Here is a 21,561-nt window from a genome sequence, read left to right as displayed (position 1 = left end):
TTCTGGTAGGTTTAAGAAAATGCTATGCAGGAACTTTAAAATACATAATAAGAGAGAATCACTTCAAAACTCACAGTTTAAAAAGACAGAGAATGGGGAAGAAGACATGGTAGAAGAGACTTGCTCAAGATCCTATGACAAGTGAATGCCAGTCAACAAGAGAACTGAAACTTCTGAATCTTCTGAGCCCTCTTCTGAACCAGGACAGAGTTCTAGTTTGCTTTAATACACACACACATACATAAAAATATATATACACATACTATTGCATGAATTTTCAGAGAAAATGTGAAATAAATACGAATAGAAAATTCCAGGTTATCAATATTTTATATTTATCTCCAAGTACATAACTCCCCAAAAGCTTCGTCTTCCCTCATTCCCAGCTTACACTTTGTCAGGATGCACTCAGCATTGTCAGACGTACCACGCTGTCTGACTAAACCGAAAGACTGAAATATCAGCATTATGAAAAATGCTCATGTTAGGATTGTATACAATAAACAGTAATGTAAACTGCAGAGCAGAACATGACTGAGATTTTATTATGCCTGTTATTTTCCGGTACTAATCTGTTCAGATTGGTTTGGCTTCTAAGTATATTATGTAAATTTAATATTTTCAACATCCTCTTCATTTTCAAAATATAACATCTGTACGTCTACAGGTAAAGAAGGAGGAAAAAAGCCTAGGCTTGAAATTTGTTGCCACTGCTAAAACTCCTTGGAGGAACTTAAAAATAGTATCTTAAGAAGGATGTCAGCTTCTTATAAATTTCATGTTATATGACATTCCTTCCTGCCGTCATGCTAAAATCAGTACTTGAAAATTTTAAGTACAACTTTCAGTTTGAGCTATAGATAGTTCTGGCACATCTTGAGTTTGGTTCAAAATGTCAGAAGCAGCAGTAATGTTTTTTCAACTGTAATGTATCTTTCTGGCTAAGAATAATGACAGAAGAAGCTATATAATTCTGTTTTCCCTAACAGTGACCTTCACATAGAATCCTTGGACACTGCTCGAGGAAGGCATGTATCACAGCAGTCACGACTGACTTATCTGTGTTTGGGGCCACAACTGATGGCAAATTCTGACATATATAAAAATACAGATACAATTGGAAGCAAAAATTAGTCAAAACATTAAAATATAAAGAGGAAACAAGTCCTCAAGAAGAATCTTTCCAATTCACTACATTTGAAAAAAAAGCACCAAACCCAAAGTCAAATTCTTCACAGACCCAGGCAGTTAGATTAGTGCAGAAGTTCTCTAGTTCTCTGACAAAATATGCAGCAATTAGAGTCACACACAGGGCTGATTCTCCTTTTCTTACCGAGGCTTGATATAAGAGAAACTTCATCTACAGATGAACGAGCTCAGTGAGAAACCATCTCTTAGTAAAGGACTGAAACGATTATTATATTCCAGACCAGTTACAGACAGCTCCAGGATTTCTTAGCATGATTTATTGTTGTGCCCCAGATGTTAATGGATGCTAAAGCTGGGGCTTGGATTCAAACAGTAATCCAGAAAAAGCCAAAGGGTATCCCAAGTGCTTCAATGTGCTTAAGAGAAAGAGATCAAGTCTCATATTCTAAGAAGAGCTGGACTGCATAAGAAACTAGTCAAATGGTTAGTCAGAACTAAGCTGGATGGTCTGGGGTTTATTTTTCTAAATCAAAGACTGAGATACCACCTCTAAGTTGAGTGAGCTGCAGACAGAAAAAGCCTAAAGAATTTTTTAAATGGACAGTGACAGAAATGGAAGACCAGGGGCTTACTGGGTGCCGTACTTCAGTGCAATGGCTCATCTGGTCATTCTGAGCAAGGGGATGGCTAGTATTTCTGCTGTAAGAAAGGAACCAAGAATCTGACTCCTATCACATATTTCTTACTCTAATGAAAACAGCATTTCATATTTCTGGATTTCAGATAAAGGTCTCAGCAAAAAAAGGAGAGTTATTTCTCTTTTTCCTAAGCTCTGTCTTAACTGCACTCCAGAAATGCAATTACTGGAGTAGATCCCAAGTCATCTCTCAGATTAAAGTCTCTGAAAGAAACCCAAGAAAGAAATTTAGGTTTTCATTCTATTTTGCAAAGTCTTTTACCTTGCTCAGGGGAAGGAGATCTATTTGAAGGAATATACGAGACACACATTTATCAGAAAAGATGTACACATCCTAGAATTTCTTCATGAAGTTGGAGGAAGGATAGTTAACAGTATTCACAGAAGTACTGGTTTATACAAAGGCCTTTTCCTTTTGAGATCATTTGTTCTAGAAGAATGATGGTAGCCATGATCTGCTCTCAAAAGCAGAGGCGCTGTAACTCCAGAAGCTGTAAAGCAGCACAGAAAGGAAATAGCCTCCTTCCAGTCTCCTGTGTTATGAGTATCTACCTAACATTAAACTCATTATTCTGTAATTTGGTTATTATTGGTTATACCCTCATCATCGCGGTAATGAAACACAACTGTATTTTTCTACACATGCTATCCTAAGCCTGCGATCTAAGGACTATACGTAAAAGAAAATGTGGGCTTCTTCCCTGTGTGTGAACCCCCACAAAGATTTGTGTTTTCTGTTCTTGCGGAGTCAATCTTCTCTCTGTTCCCTACGTCTAAGCATTTAGTAAAACGTGTTTCCATAATTTGTATACTTCAATTTAGTGTTTATGGGTTATGTGTATACTTAATTCTAAGCTGTCTCTGAACTTGCTTTCCAAACCTCATGCTAGTTTCCATACGTATAACAATCAGAGACTGATGGGTGCTATGCAGCTATCACCATTATGGGTATTATGCAGCTATCACAGCTTCTCACATATAGCAACACCGCAACAATAACTAACAAGGCTTAATACACAACAGAAGCACACAAAATTTCCCACATGCTAAAGATAAATGGTAACACCAGCAGCTGACTTAGTAAAGGGAATGGATAATCAATGGTCAAATTCTAAAGCATCTATGTAAGTAAGGAATTTTGCGTTATCTGTATTTTATCGTGTTACTTTTAGGTAAAAAGACTTCTCTTTTGCGAACTATTTCAGAATGTGGTCCCTAAGCAGCAAAATATAATAGAAATTTCGCATGCAAACATTCACATATATTTCCTAATCTTTGTAAAAGCCACACATTTTCAAATTTCTCAGTGAAGGAAGAGGATAACCAGGAGAGTGCTCTGTTAGTCATTGTTTCCTCTTGCTACAATTATTTCTGTCTCATAGGCCATATTTTCCCAATTTCTGTGTTATTTTTAGGGAAATACTATAAAACCTCAGTATAACTGAAACATTGTTATTAAATCACCTTCCTCACTTGCATGACAGTCTCTAATCCTCAACTCATACGTCAATCATACAACACTATTTGGTGGAACTTCTTAATAAACAAAATATGCTAGGTTTTCATGGGAAATAAATTAACCATTAGGTTGCCTGTACATGATCATTTCTATCTATTTCTAAAAATACTAAACTGCTTATAAAAGATAGTAACTTATGAATGTCTTCCCTCTATTGATTTTAATTAAGTAAAAATTTTATGACAACTGTTTACATTGGCTAGCTGTAAAAAAGTGTTATATATAAAACCACCAATCAATGGAATGAAATTGAACTCAGCTTGAAAGAAAACAAGAAAAATCAATGTATGAAGCAAAACATAAATAACACCCAAAAGCACTTAACCTAAGATAGTACTGCATGTCTTCTCTAGTTCAGTCCTAAACTAAGAAATTCCAATCATGACAATTTAAAATGCTTTTTCTTATTTTGTGCTGCCAAATCTGCAGTCTGCTACATTTTTAGGAATAGTGAAGTCCCTGAACCTCAGATGTACATTCTTAGAATAGCTCGTATTCCATACTTGGTGGGTTCAGTCTCACTCAGGTGCTGGAGAGAGCCTGGTCCTGGTGTGTGAATACGCACATTTTTGTGCTGTGCATGCAGCAACAGGTTAGATGGCTCTCTCTGTGGAGTGCTGCGCGTGGTCACTGCTTCACTAGCTCTTAAGACAAAAGTTCTATCTGATTTTGGAAAATATGTATTCTATTTAAACCATGAGCAGAGTTCATTTATTCTCACTTTCTGTGCTCTATCCGCCATCTATCCACAGCTGTTTTTTTTTAACCAAAGCAATGTTCCATTTCCTGAAGAAAACATAATGGACAAGACAGATACTTCGTCCAGTGTATCTAACTAATCTGTTCTTAAAGGGTATGATAGATTGCTACATTAGAAAATGGCAGCAAGTCCTGCGAAAGAATAGAGTATTGCTTTGCTAAACAGGATACCATTTACAAATTTGATTAACTAAGTGATATTCATATGCTTCCAGAGAATGAATTGTAATTGATAGTGAGGAATATCACTGAATCAAGACACAAACCACATCAGATACACTTTCCATTATCAAAAAAACATTCTAGAGTTAGCCTGACTTAGTCCAATTCATGATACAGTTGACCTGATCTTTTTTACTTCCATGCTTTTGAGTTTTTTTTCCACAAACACGTATTTCATAACTCACTGACTCATAGGTTACAGTTATGCTGTTTCTTCAATATAACTTACTGTCCTTGACTTCACTGATGTATTAAAATCCTAGTTCCTGAAGCATGAGGAAATCTGCTCCTGCACATATGCCAGTTCTTTCCACACCGTGGAATGGGAAGGGAGTGTGTGAAACCTCTTGGAGGTTTGCTTTTGCAGCAACTCTGATCATTTCCATTTCCAAACACTCGGTATCATTTGCCATTCTATGCTGAGCTGATATCAACATGCATCAGTTAGGTTCCTTGTCCTTATTCTCCTTTAATTTCTGAATGCCCAAATCATATATCAATTAAATATCATGTTTGTTGCAAAGAGAGCTCACTCCCATTGTATTAGATTTTTCTTTGCTCTCTCCTATTTTCTTTTGCAATGTTTACCTGTCTCGGCTTTTTAAATTTTAAGCTAATGCTATTTGACTTCCAAAATTTAACTTTGGTAATCATACAGTTCCTGCTGCCCCCCCCCCCCCCCCCCCCCATCCTGTAGGCTCTGGTTTTTACCTTAACATTCTCTTTGAGTTGGTTATTCACTATGTCTTCCCCAAGAACATAGGGCTGAAACTGCTCCAAGTTCTCATCTCTGACTGCAAATACAAATTCCTAACAGATTTTCCAATACTATTTCACATTTGAGTAATTTCTCTAAGTATCTTTGATCAGCTTTTCTGAAACACCATCTATGCTTTCATTACCCAAATAATTAACAATATTCACTTCCCAGTTCTTCATTGAATCAGATAATGGGGGTATCAAACCTGGTAATCTCAGACAACATTAATAGCATGTGTTCTTGAACTGTAACTATGACTTTTATTTCCCTTTCAAAATGTGATTTTTAGCTATCAGACAGAGACTAAATATTCCAAGTGCTAGCTAACCCAGTATTTCAGCTTGCCCATGCAGTAGTCACTAAACCACAGTTCTAAAAAAAGTACTAAAGAAGTACTGAAGTACTAAATAAGGGTATGAAACACAGAGTTCACAGAGGAAAGAAAACAGATCTTTACATTGCAAAGATTTAAGTTATCAGTAAATAACAAATCTAAAAGTCCCACCAGGGCTGTCTTGTTTCTTAAGGGTGTATTACAACAACACACACGATTATTCTGAGTAAGTGTGCTACACAATTAAGGGAAAATATTTTACTAAAGATGTGCAGAGGCAAAAAGTTTAGACCTTTATTTCCAAATATACAAGCATATTTCAGCTGAAGAATTTGTTCTTGATTTTTTAATCTGTTCCTTTTAATGGAACAGATATTTTATTTTATTAACAATTTCTTCTGTCTCATGGTGTGTACAATGCATGTTTGACAAGTGCTGGAAAGTCCTAACTTTGCTTGTGCATCAGGTTCTAATCACATTTTACATTGTTTTAACTAGTAGAATGAGAATTTTACAACTTAAATAGTAGACTTCATACTTTTCCCCTCAAACTTGTCAAGTTTCTTGTGTCATGTAAGACCCACAAGTTGCCCATACAACACCCATTGAATGGTCTGGTCTGGTCCCTCAGTTACCACAATGCTTGCTGAGGCAATCACACCATGTTTCAGCTGGATTTATCATCTGATACAGTTCAAACTGCTCTATCACAGCATCCTTTTTACCTCCAAGGTACATATAAAATTAGGGTTTCCAAAACTGCTTGAGGGAAAAAATTCTAAGCCACATCATACCATTGTGAAAACCCCCCATCAGAATACTTGGAGCATTTCTACAACAGGATTCAAATGGATATAGGCCTGAATATTCCACTGAGACATTGCATGGCCATCTATTTCTGATAAGGAGTCACAGTTTTGCAGTATTCTTGTGCATTTAACTGATATTTTCTCTTCTAGGACAAGCAAGGGGCAAGAGGCTTTCTGTCATTTTTCTCAACAGTTTTTACATGATGCTTTCGTATTGGGAGAAGCTTTTCTTTTTTAAAAAAGGTGTGCAAAGCAACTCTGAACAGTTTTTCAATTTCTTCCACCCACAGCATCTTCATCTCTTGCTCCTGATATCTCCTGTTTCTCAAAGACACTTTATTCCTAGTGTTCTTCCACTTCCAAAACAACAGTGAACACGGGAGAGAAGTCACAGCTATAAACTCTCTCCCTTAACCTGTCCCTACTCCATCCACTCCTGATTCTCATTTCACATCTTACACAATCACTCAGCTGTGCTTTAGGGAACCCCCTAATTTCCTCAGAGGAAATCTGTCCTTTCTCCATTTCTTCCTCACATTTGGGTAAGAATATAGCTAGAACGATTTTTATGATAATTAACCACCAATTACTCTTAATTTCAGTGACGAGACTGAAATAAAACACACGTATGTATTTGTTCCATCTGAATGTTTTATAGTAAGTATATTTGCTATACAGATAGTCAGATAAAAATCTGCACTTTCATTAAGAGAGGAACTTCACACTAAGTTGTATAAATGGAGTAAATAAGAAAAGAGTGTTATTTCCTCTGTAGAGTAAGAACTTGTTCCTTAATAATGCCGCTGCAGAAAATTATTGAGCAAAGAAATGTTTCTTACCAGGACTGAAACAGTCCTTCATTTATTTAAAGGAAAGAAAGGGATCAGAAGGCAACAAACTCTTCCAACTTCTGGTTAAGACCAGGAGGTTTCTTTGGTAATTACACGGTGGGCCCATAAAAAGTGTGGTACCTTCTACCAAGAGGCAAGCACAGCTCCATGTACAGAGTGCCCTTCAGTATCTATCCTATTCTGGCTGAAAGAAACAGACTTGCTCTTGCTCCCCTTCAAACCATTCCATTAAATGCCACTGTAGGCACCTCTAATAATTGTTTAGCTATAACAGAGATGTAAGTTTAAATTTTAAATTTTGCATAAGTCATCAGAGCTAGACTATGCCCAGATTTTCTAGAATCTCTCTGTAAAATAGCTCCGACGAGCTACGAGAGCTAAAACTTTTCCCTAGGCCTTCACCTTGTCACATTTCAATTAGTGCAACATCTGTTTCTCCAGCCTTAATGTGTGAAACATGTTCCTTTGCACTCCTCCTGTGTATTTTATTTTCAAAACCCACTACTCTATCTCTTCTTTCTGTGTTTATCGATTGACTCTCTCGTCTCTACTAGTGTATCAGCCATAAGCTATTTGACTTGTCTTGGTTATTGATTTTATCTCCCTCTCTGCTACCTGTTCACTTCTGAGAAGTAAACTTCCATCTCCGGTAAATCCAGGATATTGCTCTTTTTCAATTTTACAAATTTTATAAATTTTCAAATCAGCCTGGTCAGGCTTTTTGTCTATCCAATCATAAATTTGGAGAGTGTCTTTTTGTGAGGCTCATTATTCTTTTTACAAATATATCCCTAAAACTCTTTATAATGCCTAAACCAGTCGCAGCATAAATTGAACACCTTTTGTGCCAAGATGCTACCATAACATTAATACCCTCACATTGTTTCACTGAACGTTCCCTTCTCCCTATCCATTTAGTTCTCTTGCATAATATGTTGCTATTTAATTTTTTTTGGGGGGGGTGTGTTCATATACCACATGTCTTTAGTTCTCTTTCCATGATCAGAGCACTAAGTCTTCATCAAACCATGTCAATGTTATATCCTGAATTTTTAAATATCCCTAGCCAGATTATATTTAAAATACAACTACTGATTCAGTTGCATTTCCTGCTCTAATTTTAATAAATCCATGTTTCTTAATTTTTACGGGGAAAATAATTACTTACTGGTTCAAAACAGGTGTGTATGCCGTTTTATCTTCATCTATGATGGTGACCATCAGAGTAATAAGCTGTGCCCAGAAATCCAAATTCTTTGTTGTTGGTCCCTGGTCTTCTTTAGGAACTTCTTGTTTCTTACCCTGTTAAAACAACAGTGAATATATTTTATATTAGAAAAATTATAGAAAATATTATGGGATTTCCACCTAAAGATTAGTACTTGGTTGGAAAGAGTGATGTATTAAGACTCTTCAGAAATTTTGGACAAGGACTGTCTATCCAACTGAGACTGTGTGACAGACTATACCTGGCTGTGGACATCTATCAAAAGACATACACAGAGAAAAGACAGCCAGGTCAGCAAAGATCATCAATAGAGACTTGGTTTTTAGTGCATGTCCACCCTTTAATGAAATACATTCTTAAATTCTTGGTTGTGCTGAAACAGAGTGCAGGTAAAATTGTCTGCTAAGGCAGAACTTTAATATCCTACACAATAAATACTGAACAAATCAATGATAAGGAACATTTCTTTCTTTGTTTTGGATTATACATTGAAGTTTTCAAGCCCAACAACTGCTATGCTGTTCTCTCTAAATGAAGCAGCAGTTAAATTTCCCTTTACTTTTTAACAGCCAAAATAACTAAGACTATTGCCCAAACTATTCTGCATAGAGATTTTTCCGGAGACTCATAGATTGACTGGCAAACATCACAAACTGTGCAATTAAGAGAGGCAGAGGAAAACACATTAAGTATGAGGGGAAAAAGAATAATCCCTGGACACATAAAAACACTAGGAAAAGGTACACAGGAATATTCAAAAGAGAGGCTTGCCAAGGTGGCACCTTGCCAAAGATTTTAAAGCTATGTGCAAAACCAATCTGTTATTTGATTCAGTTTTTTATCCAGGGAAATGGAATTCTTCTACACTGCTTGTAAGTGAAGAGGACTGCAACCAGTTTTACATCCAAAGCAGAGAACCTGAGATGCCCCATTACATTTTTGTAATAATCACGAGGGAGGACAGGACACACTGATATATCCGATGGATTGCCAATGTGACTCTCTAGTCATTAATTAAAAGTTGGTAAGTAAAGTAGTGGGTTTTATTCCTCTTGACTAAAAGCCTGCTTTCTGAACCTTTTTATATAGCTGTAAATATGTATTAATATTCACCACTTACAAACATTTATTAAGAATTTTATACTTTTTAATGTCACTAAAATGTGCATTTACAGCTAGATTTTGTCTCTACAGTTTTGATTTATGAATTCTTAGTCTACAGGTTCCTAGACAAAATTATTTTTCAGTTCTTCACTTGACAGAAGGATCAGATTCCTTATCAATGTCCAATAAATAACTTCACAGCAGAGAACCAACTATGATAAGAAATATTTTCATCTCTATGTGAATGCACACATACATACACACATAATTTCTGCCGCACAGAAGTATGTCTATGCGTGCTAGATCTACACAGCTGTCAGAAAGGGGTCTTTTCACTCAACTAGCAAGCCAGAAAATAACCATGCCTATTATTCCACAAGTTTAAACATATGCTCCCTGTACTTTCTATTTGTAGTCCAAACATGACCACTCCAATGGACCCCGCGTCTCTTTGAATAGATACGACACTATACTAGTGTCATAGTGAATTAATGTTATCTTAACCTCAATTAACTTGTATCTATTAACAGCATTTAGAATGGAAGAAAGGGAATTTCAACAACACAATTGAAACTGTTTTTGTGGTCACTGTGGAATATTTTAGAAGAGCATCATTAATCACACTGCTGATCTACAAATGCTACAGTTTCAGTGTCTAAAGCAACCGAAATAAAGGTGGGGCTCAGAAGCAGTTACAGTGGACCGTGTGACGAGTATCACCACCAATTAACAACCACACATGCAAACAAGAGTGCTTTTCAAAACAAAAATTAATATTGGAATATTAATGTCACTCATGAGGGCCTTCCCTGGTGTACATTATACTTCTATTAAAAGACCTTGTTTCCATGTCAAAGATTTATTTGTAATATAGCTTTTTTTTTTTTCTCAGAAGCTAGTCCATGTTTAAACTAAACCAACAGAAAGGCAGTTGTAGAAGACCAAGCCAGTTCACATTTAGTCTAGTGTCTTATCCAAGAACCACGTTTCACAGAAAAAACCTGCAACGGCATGTATCTGAGATAGCTTTTACAAATTGTGAATGTGAATCACAGAATGTAAAATTCTGTTCTTTAATATAGATAGCAAAAGGTGATTAATTTACAAAGTAATAGTTGCACAAGGAGGTGCTTTCTACAAAAATTATCTGGCACAGAAATATTTTAAAAATCAAGATAATCTTCTCAAACTAGCCAGAGAAAGTATTTTTTAAATAGTCTCACACAAACAGATGTAGTTGATACTCTGAAAGTGTACATTCCGCCCACACCCAGCTGTAATTTCCATTCTTTATCCTAAAATCTAACTAACGGCTTAGAAATGCTCAGAATCACTGAAGTTGTTTCCACATTAATTGTTATTATTGTTGGCTTTATTACTTGCTTTATGTGGTTTCTGGCAACAGATGCCTTCACAGAAGCATCATAATGAGGTGAAACAATGTTGGAAGATTGATTACATGGATTATTTGCAAACTTCCAAAACTGACAGAAGAAAGTTCCATCTTGTAATAAAAATCATCCTGAAACAGAGCTATTTTCATATTCTACAAATTTCAGTGATACAATTTGTTTGGTTTGAAAACATTTCGATTAGCGTAACTGAGAGGCATAGTAAACCGCATTACAGTGTAGAAAAAATGAGCGGGAGGACAGCATCATAAAATTATACTTATATTTTAACATATTCTTAATGCAATGAAGCACCCTTCTAGAGGCACTGAAGTTAATTTCGATACTGTTTTGCTGAAGTCTGCTTTGGTGATGTGGGTTCACCATTAGTCTCTTGCAACCAGTCAGTGAGAATGCCCTCTTATTACATAAAAAAAAACAGTTAAGCTTTTCCTGCTCTGTATTCTCAAAAGACATTCATCTGTTCTAGTTTCCTAGCTGTGATGATAACAGCTCATGTCTCAGTCTCGTGATTTGGTCCCATATCCAACCAGTTCTCAACAGCAGGTATTCTTACACGGTACAGTGTATTTAGTCTGTGCAGAAGCTGTGGAAAGGCCTTTAAAATGCCAGAATTAGGTTAGTTTGTACATAAGCAAAGTAGATGCTTACAACAATTTACACAAACAAACTTTCTCGAGTATAAACATGGTTAACTATATGGTCTATTAAGTGGAAAAAGCTTATCTTGATAATAGCAACTTTCTTTTTTCATGCAAGTGACATCCATTAGAAAGAAACTGCCAGTATCAAACGTGAACTAAACAGCCAATTTACCCAAGTACTGCCACATTGGCACAAATATGGTGACAAGATATATGAGCCACTGAATACTGCTTATTATTATAGAGGATCATACCAATACTGAGAGTTTAAAAAATTGTATCTGAAAAGGTCAAGAGGAACATAAATTCTCAATATATCAAGATGACAAAATCACTAGTTAACAGATACTGTTCATGATTCATGACTTTTCAAAAAAAATATTTTCTGGAGTTGCCTATCTTAAATTTTTGGTGGATACATAATTCACTGAACAAGCTAAAATCGCAGATTGTGCTTGTAGTAACCAAGAGAGCTTTCAGGAAGCATTGATACAAATGAAAGTTTGCCAGTTAGAAGAATCGCCTTCTTTTTCACCAGCCTTTTCACTTAGGAAAGCCTGCTTAAAATATCCTGACCCTCTGTAACAAAACTTGGGGTGGTAATGCTGTCCACATGCACAGACCTGTGACATGCCATAAGAAGGTACTGTAGTACATCCTATACTTGAAAGCTCAATAATTAACCAGCTAAAGCCAGAATAGTGATATTCCTAAAAGGCATCTGCTGACAGATCAAACAAACAGTAATACCATATGATGGCTTACCATCAAGACAGGACAATATAGGTGTTATATGCTCACGTTAATTGATTTGGCTACCTCTTGTCTTTAGGATGTCTCTAAAGTTGTAGCATACCATATATCCTTTACCATACAAAAATGTCTAGCAACAATATGAAAGTGGCAAACTTAAATAATGAAAAATTTCAGAAAAAACAGACTACACGAAACAGGCATGAGAAGGAAATGTGATTGGTTGGGTACTAACAAATATAGCTGTTTGCCTCATTCTGCTTTTAAAAAGGATACATTCTCATCCCGTTTCTCCAAGATGACACAGCTCATGATTGCCAGCATGGGAAATTTTTGATCATTATACTGAAGTTCACTGTTACCCATTTCCTATGACTTAGAAAAGTTTACAAAGCAATCTGCTGCAATTATAGACATGTAATTAGATCCAGATTAGGCTTGTATTGCTAAGGATCTTAGATTCCAAATGTTCCTTTAATTAAGATCTGTTTGTTTATATAAAATCTCTTTGGTTTTCATCTCAGCAATGCCCCTGCCTTATACAGAATCTATGTACAGTGAATGTACTCAATGGATGATAAATCTGCTCATCAGGCATTAGACTTTATGGTGCATGCTTAAATTGGGTGTCTTTTTATTAAATCTTTGTGACAGGGAATACTGTCTTTACTAATAGACAGTTCTAAGCAAAATCCTACAACAGTATATTAAAACTACTTAAAGTTATGTGAAAACTTATTTGGAACACATGAAATAGGGTAATATCAAACAGCAGTCAATGCCAGGAACAACACTGGCTTCAGCGGTGATCCCACATGCGTTGGAAGAGAAAATCTTGAAGAGCATCACAGGACTAATGCAAAATACAATTAGTTCCTCACTTTCTATCAAGTGTCCCAAGCTGTTTTGAATAAAATTTCAGTCAGTTCCAGAGGAAAGAAGTTCCAATTATTTTATAGAGCTACAGTAAGTTAGATGTGCTTGCCTAAGGAAAGCTGTTTTAATTCACTTTTAGTCATTTAGGAATCCAGCCTACAGATAACCTAATGGATGTTTCTTCATTTTTTGTAATATATTTTGTTACAGGATATTTAATTTTATTGAGAACATCATAATTTCATTGGAAAACTAGATAATTGCAAACACCGTATAAGTAAAGTAGCTTTAAAGAGAAGTCATATTATTCACTTAAGATTTACAAACAGGAAATCCTGAGGATTTTGTGGGTTTTTTTAAAGGCAAGATCCAGACTAGGTGATTTATAACTGTTTGTCTTTTGCCATAGAACACATCAAAATCAGAAAGAGGAAGAGCAAGTTTTCATATATTATGTATCAAAATAAATTCTTTTCTTACACTGAATCGTGTTTTTTCTCAATTTCATTTTACTATCGATTTCCTAGTCACCTGAGTTCAAGTACAAACAATGGATCATGTGGCACAGAGGCAGTGGCTGGAATTTTGATATTGTCTTAAAGAAAAAGAGAAAATGTTAAGGGATTTTCCCCTATATGTTCAAGAAAAAAAAAAAGGCTAAACTTGACAAGCAAACATATTTTGCACTCTGGAAAACTGGCTGAGGGTGAAGAAAGCAATCTCAGCACAGTGTGAAGCAGAATTACAATCTACATCTGTATTACCCTGAGACAAATCTGTAAAGGCTGGTCTGTCTGAGGAACACAGGGCTTTCAACTTCTCTCATCATTGATTTTACCTGTTTGCATGACAAATGTCTGGTTTTATTTTGCTTCGTCTTTCATTTGTTATGTTCTGTGCAATCAATACATGACATCTGTATGGGTGTAACTTTGATAAATCCAATCCTATGATTTCAGAAACTAATCTGCACAAAGAGTACATCCAATGCAAGCCCCAAGCTAAGTTTCAGAATATGATATTTTCTATATAAATAATGAGAGAATGGAAGCTGAATGGAAACCAACACAGTAGCCCTGATTAGCGTGAGCCTACAGACTGCAATTTTATAGACCAGTCTTAGCTGAAGACGTATTACTTTTAATGGTACTTCTGTATTTGTAAACTGCTCAGTTAATACTATTCAATTTGGATGAGGTTAAGAATCATTAGGCAATACACAATATGCACTATAGATACATAGCACACACAGATAGACATTGACATGTATTACCCACACCTATTTTTATAATTTTATATATTTTTTTATACTTTCATGTAGGTAAAGAATGAAAATTTGGCTTTACAGCATTTACTTAGAAAGGCTAAACACAGAAACCATTTGCAGGCACTCAAAATACCTTCAAAACATGAGGGATTTCCCTGAAACAGTACCCCCTACACAGTCCTATTGTACAGTAACTCCTAAACTATTTTCATATTTGAAACAGAAACCATATTCCACGTATCCTTCTCCAGTACTAACTGAACTGAAATGGAATCCTTTTGGATAGATTCTAATTAAGATTCTTCACTCTTTTTCTTTGAGGAACGGGATGTGAAAGGAGCCGATCTAATTGCTCTGCCCACTCAGGACAGTGTAACATGCACGGCGACTCTGGAGTGGCAAGGCCAGTGCTACCCTGGTTTGGTTTGCACACACCCCCCGCCAAAAAAAACCCCAAAAAACAAAAAAAAAAAACCCAAACCCAAAAAGCACTGTGCTTATGCAGGGAACAAGTGGAGAAAGACCAAGGTGAGCCCCGCACTTACTGAAAGCTCTTTGCAGCAACCAGTGTAACCTACCTGCTGTCCTGAAATATCTACACTACAATATTTTTAAGAACGTGGAGGTCTAATTGTAATAATACCCTGCTCTCTGCAACATATCTAGATTAAAGGGCAACTGTGGAAAAGAATGGATTCACAATAACATCATGCATCTTTAAAAATTTATTTATTATATACTATACATCATATATTTTATATGATATATAGCATACAATAAATATTACAAATTGGATGGATAGAAATGTTGCTCTTTGCAAAACTATAAAAAACCGCATTTCATGTCTTAAGACAATCTATCAGCCACTGTAGGCCCCTTGCACTGTAACATGCACGCTTAACACTCCGAAGGTTATAACGCCAGAACAGTTTACAAAGGACCATGGCTCCAACATTATTGCTTACAAGGTTTTGAATTCAAATCTACTTGCTAAACAAAGAAGAAACAATGATGTTTTAGACCAGTCATGTACAGCTCCAGTAAGGTAAATCAATTTTCTGACCCAATGAGCAGAAGGGTAGTTCTCCCTAACACTGTCTCACAGGCTGTTTCCTAATGTAAGGACACAGCAGTCAAGATCACTGTATGTCCCACACGCTTTGTCTCCTGCATATCACACTGGGACTCTGCGCTTACCTTTGCCACAGGAGAGACATCTTAAGGTTATGATAGATACTTCCATGAAAACATCAGTGCAATGATAAAGCAGCAAAGACAGCAAATCAGCCGTGAAGAATTATCAGAACAGAGCACGCAACAAAGAACATCCTTATTCTACTTTCTCTCTCCGTGGGTGATCGTATTTTGAACATTATGTCCAAATCTGGACCCTCCCCTTCTCCTCATCCTGAAAATAATATAGCAGAACTGGAAAATGCTCAGAAAAGGTCAGCAAGGTTTATGGAAGATACAGAATTATTTCCATTAAAGGAACAAATATATGAGCTAAAGTTTATATAGTTTATAAACTTTTCCTTGGCTAGAAGTTTATCAAGACATCTGCTTTGCTCACTATCAGAGACAGGATGATAAGCCAGATGAATCTTTCATCTCACGTAGCATGGCCAGTCTCATGCTCTTAATCTTTTGGCCACAATGTGATCAGAAATGAAAGATGAAACAGGGGAAGGATGGAAATGAAATGCAGTAGTGAGGACATTCAGAGGACATTCACTATTAGAATATTCTGTTTGGAAACAGAAGTCTATTTACAGCACGGATGAATACATGCATGATCACGTTAACCTAGATAGAAAGGAGGTTGAAGTACTTTGGCTTCAGCTCAAGTGTGTAATCAGGAGGCCACATGGTTTTGCATTCCTGAATTGATGCCTGTCCTGTGATTGCTGTACTACTAATTACCCCATAATCATCAACCTACAGGAAGTATGTCACAAACTCAGATGCAGAAATCTCTGTGTGTGGATTTCTCAGAATTGTCAGTGTTTCCATTTCACTCGATTCTAAGTCAATGTTTAGTGGCCATCACTCTGGAGCTGTATTATGGAAGGTCAGATTTCAATGTGCAATTGCTTTTGCCAGTATTCAGACACAAATTGGACTCGAAGCAACTGCACACAAATGGTGAATGATCAATAAATAAAGGAAACTGTTTGCAAAGAGCTATAAATCCGAACTACTTTTAAAAACATGTTTACAACTAAAGGGGCTGGATTGTGAATTAACTGCAATCTCAAAAAATATTGATTAGACTTTCATTGTTTATGAGAATCTTTATTTAAGCTTTGGGTAAAGTTCAGGGGTTTTTTGCTCATTGTTTTTAATTAATAACTAATCTTTACCAGCATTCAGATTTCAGCACTGAAAAGTCTTCAGTCTTCTTGAGATCTAACATTAACTGACAACAGTTCACTGCTATGCACCTAGGGTTAACATAAACAGTTGAAGAGTATAAGGCTTTGGATAGCAAACCAGTTTGTTTGTTCATCTCTTCTGATAACAACACTACCACCCTTCCTTACTTCAAGGTTGAAGCTCTACAGCTTTCCCTACTTTCCCTTTTACCAGCTCCGTGCTGCCACTGGATGATGAGCTATTCTCTTGACTTTCTACCTAGCGTACTCAAACAAGCTTCTAACAAGCAATTTTATCTGTAAGAATTGGTCTGTCTCTGATAGGGAAGTCTCAGCATGGGGTTTGGAATATCACAGCAAAAATGCATCTTTCTGCTGTTCTAAAGTACCTTATCAAAGGTTTTTCTATTACAGTGGCTGACATGCTGCCCATCAAAAACAATGCTACTGCATAAGGATAGGTCTCTAAGTACCCTCCGCATGCCAGATCTGAAGACATTAGAACCTTTTCAGTGCATCTACAGCAGTATGTGAATATAACAAAGAGCCTCACAACAAATATTACTTGGCACTGAAATTTGCATGCCTGAAAAATAGGACTCCCTGGTATAAACAGCTTTCACTACTGCACATACTTCATGATTCAATTCTTATAGTATTTGTATAAGAAATTAATAATCTACTAATCCTTTGTCATTTTTTATTAACGAAAAAGAAGTACATCCCAAATGGAAAAGTGACCAGGGACTCACAGATGGGTACTGCAAGACTGAGCCAGCTCTCAAAGTGTACGTCCATCCACATGCATCTACAGCATAATCTACAGCATCGTGTTAATACCGAAACTCTGATTCCCAAAAGCTAGGCTATCGTACGTTACTGACCTGACCTACGGTGCTATATGTCTACGCAGAGATAAATTGCAAGGGAAGAGCACTGTGCTGCTACAGCTGTATAACACCTGGTTCTAGAACTAGTTATTGTGTTGTTAGTTCCTGGTCTTCTGCACCATGCTTCACTGTGACAACACACAGAGCTAAGTATCAGACAGAAGGAAAAGGTCTCCAAAATCAGGTTTCAACACTATTCTGCTGAGCAGGTGTCAAATATAGAGTATCCCAGTGTTTTTCTCCAGTATACTGGTGGTATCAGTCATGAAAGGATTTGTAGTGATCAAGAGCTCTTCAGAGAACAGGAAGTTTGATTTGCATTTTATTGATTTCACTCAGTGGAGAAGACTGCAAAAAGAATTATTGAAGGGACTTCGGTCATTTTGAGTGTCAGCCAAGTTTTCAAAATCTTTTTGTTGTCTTAAGAAAACAGAAACAGTGACGTATTTGTAAATTAAGTCAGAAGGTTATCAAAGTGCTTCCTAAACTACTAGTTCAAGGCATTCTTTTTTTAATATAAAGCAGCTAGCTCCCAATTCAGATCAGTGTTAATTAAAAAGAGAAAATACTGCATCTGCTGCATAAGGAATCAGGTAATTCCTCATCAGAGTGCTTTGTCTCAAATAATGAGGACATTGTCAGTATATGTGTCAGTAAGACCGTCAAGTAAAACACATGTTTTATCATCTGTAGTACTCATTTGCTTTATGTCATCAGCTGTTCTTTGTATTCTGGTACGAGACTGTTGTATGACGTTTTGCATACTGTTAACATTTACCATGCTTCACTCCAGGAAATATTGCTGTTCCCCAGGGGTGACACAGTGCTGCAAGGTATTTGCTTTGTAACAGTGGTTGTCTCTCTGGCATGAAGGTAGCGAGTAATAAAGAGGCAGTGGGAATTGCTGAGCCTATTTTATGGTTCACTTCTTACTCTTCTTAACAGTGATAAATTTTCCAAAACTACAACTTAAGCACCCTCAATTTCATCATTTATTGTTCTATTTTCACCCCAAAATCAGACAATTACACACATTCAGACATTAAATATTTTCTAGAAATACTGTGGCAGGCATCTTTAACAATTTTAGGTTGAAGACAAAAAGTAAATGCAAAAGGTTACATACAGAGATAGTACATACTAATGTGCAGGAACCTACTACTGCTGGCCAGGTTGAAATACTACTCCTTAAGTAGACTGTCTACGTTCCACTTTTTCATAATATCATCCACAATATGATTCAGGCAAGAAATGAACCATGGTAAACCCCTGAACCTGCAGTGGGCCTTGGCAGGAGAACAGCTGCCAGTCTTTCCCCTGAGTAAGAGCAGGTGGTGACCTACATATGAACCATTTCTTCTTGCTTTGGGGTTGATTGACTCCAGTTCTCACTACTCACAGCTCAAATCTCAGTTGTGCAGCTAAAACATGAACCTCCTGTGCTATAGGTTCCACCAAGCTGTATACCTAGCTGTTCCTAAAATTAAATGCATACGTAGATACATTGGTAGCAAAATATAAGAGGATAATGCAGAAGGCACTTTTCTTGTACAATTCTAGAGCTGATGCAAAATTTAGGTAGCAATTTCAATTATTTTACTCATATCTATTAAAGCTATATCAGTTTGATTGTATTTCTTAGAATTGCATCTCACTTGCTGTGAAACGAAGTTTTGCTATCTGTTATTAAGATATGTGATTGTCATTTGATTACTGTTAGTGATGAGTTATTTTGAATGTGGACTAGCTATCTTAAATTTAAATTTTGCTTATTGCCATTTTCACTAAAATGTCTTGTACTTGCTAGTGATCGTAACTCCATAGACACTTGCCTGCTTCAAGTTTCTGCATACAAACTCACCTGCTGGAAATCTTGCTGAAAGAGAATAGAAAAGGCATACGAATACAGTGAAATGCAGTTAATTAACTTTTCCAGCTGAGTGAATATTTGTGGATTTTTTTATTTTTTTCAGGCCTTCGCATTACTCTATCATTAATTAAGTAGAGTTGTGTAAGAGAAAATTAATGCAATGACATTGCCCCCCAAAAAAATAAACTGGAGAGAGACATCACTTTAAACTTGTTTTACGTTCTCTACCAATTAGAAAGGCTACAATATCACTGCATTATATAATAGTTGGGTTAAAATAGATGGGTTAAACTATAAATTAAAAATAGATGGGTTAAACTATGACTTCACAGAAAACAGTGAAAATTTTAAAATACAGATAAACATTTGCATGCGTCACAATGCTTTGCAGAAGTAAGATGACTTCACTTTTAACTGTTTACTAAAACAGCTAGCATCTGCCGATAAACTCTGCAGACTTACGCGATTGTCTAGCAACAGCTCATAATATATTTAAAAGACAAGATCAAATTGCTGCAGAGTAACTGCTAGCAGGAAAACAGAACACTTCATAAGGCAAATATGTGCGATGTTTGAAGCTGCTGCTAATTTATACTGCTTCTCCATTTACAGCATCATCTGTTGGAGAATAAACATACACAAGCACTCAGAGCGTGGAGTGTCTATGGGTGCTGGTGAGAAACTCTTATGTTCAAAGCTTGGCAGCTAGAGATAAGTTTTCTGATGTGACAGGAATCCAACATTAGAAAATAAATTCTTACTTCCAAAAACTTGAATGTATAGCATGTACTGCCTCTCCTGAAATACAGGAATTAATATTTTGGATTCCAGTGAAATGTGCTTTCAGATAAAATTTGAGGTCTTTTATCATGTAATATGACTGTTCTCATCTATTATATACTACACAGCAATTGTGTATTTGCCAGAAAAACTTAATTCACCCTTTTCAAGGCTGGAATAGTCATTGAAATACCATTTTTCAGTGTACCACCCAGAAGGCAGAAGTAAGGAACAACAGGTAATGTAATAAAGCAGTGATGCTCATTTTAGACAGTTGTATAATTTTGCAGATACAGATTTCTTAATTTTCATATTACTTACAGAATAAACTCTGGCCATATTGTAGGAAAAAAAAAATCAAAAGCATTATCCAGGCTTTTGCATGGCATTTGGAATATAACAAATGCTATAATTATTTTGCATTGATAGTTCAGCCCGACAGACTAATTTTAAGAAATGTTATAGAATTTTCCTTTACTTCCTTGAAGCAATTACTAAAGGTTGGATCCAAGTATGCACCACAGGTGTTAAAATATAAGGCTGGAAAGGCAATATATAATTTTCAAAAAATTGTAATGCTTCTTTTCTAGAGCTACTGAAGTGAAATAATACATTTTTAAAATTTATTTTCCAATTACAGATCTTAAATGAACAGTAATCAATCTAATGTCATATTCCCTAAAGCCCCTGGACAATTTTACAGTTAGGTCCAATATTATGACCAAGTTGTGAATTAACATGTTCATTTTGAAACTCATTTTGTTAAACATTTTAGAGTTCATAGCCATCTGTAGGTTTATTTATGATATATTGCTCCTTCTAACATAAATGAAATGAAAATAACCTGAGTGCTTTAATATGAAGGAACACTGGAATGCTTTGTGTTTACTTATGGTAAACTAACAATAATAAATGAGCAATAGCATGAAACAAGTTCATATTGGCCTTACCTGATCAACTAACTGGAAGTAGAGGTCATAGCAATTGTCAAAAATGTATTTGTAAGTTGAGTCCAGGCAAGCTCTTACACAGTCTTTCACCACAGTACTGGCTCGAGGTGGGCTCTGCAGTTCAAGGACCTAATAAAATATTTCATAAATGGTAGACTGTCAGAATTAGATTGAACGCAAAAAATCCAAGTGTTACAATGAATAAAGTTCTGTAATACAAGATGAAAAGTGTTTAAATATAGCAATGATAAAAATATTTAAAATTGTGTTGACTTAAGGTGATCTTAGTTTAAAGATGCATTAAAACCCATA

General features: G+C 36.1%; 1 protein-coding gene across 5 annotated transcripts in view; it reads right to left on the bottom strand.

Annotated features, from left to right (window-relative positions):
- The window catches only part of UNC13C (unc-13 homolog C), a 234,202-nt gene that overhangs the window by 64,078 nt on the left and 148,563 nt on the right, over window positions 1–21,561 (bottom strand). For all 5 annotated transcript variants that reach the window (XM_037395055.1, XM_037395051.1, XM_037395052.1 and 2 more), the window contains 2 exons: window positions 21,250–21,378; window positions 8,269–8,402 (listed from right to left, as the gene is read on the bottom strand). In XM_037395055.1, coding sequence (XP_037250952.1) covers window positions 8,269–8,402; window positions 21,250–21,378 — 263 coding nt within the window. The remainder of the gene's footprint in view (window positions 1–8,268; window positions 8,403–21,249; window positions 21,379–21,561) is intronic.

The sequence above is a fragment of the Falco rusticolus genome, chromosome 7 (genome assembly GCF_015220075.1).
Source record: "Falco rusticolus isolate bFalRus1 chromosome 7, bFalRus1.pri, whole genome shotgun sequence".
Taxonomy (NCBI): domain Eukaryota; kingdom Metazoa; phylum Chordata; class Aves; order Falconiformes; family Falconidae; genus Falco; species Falco rusticolus.
Note: the sequence above shows the minus strand (reverse complement) of the source record. Positions and strands in the feature narration are given on the sequence as shown.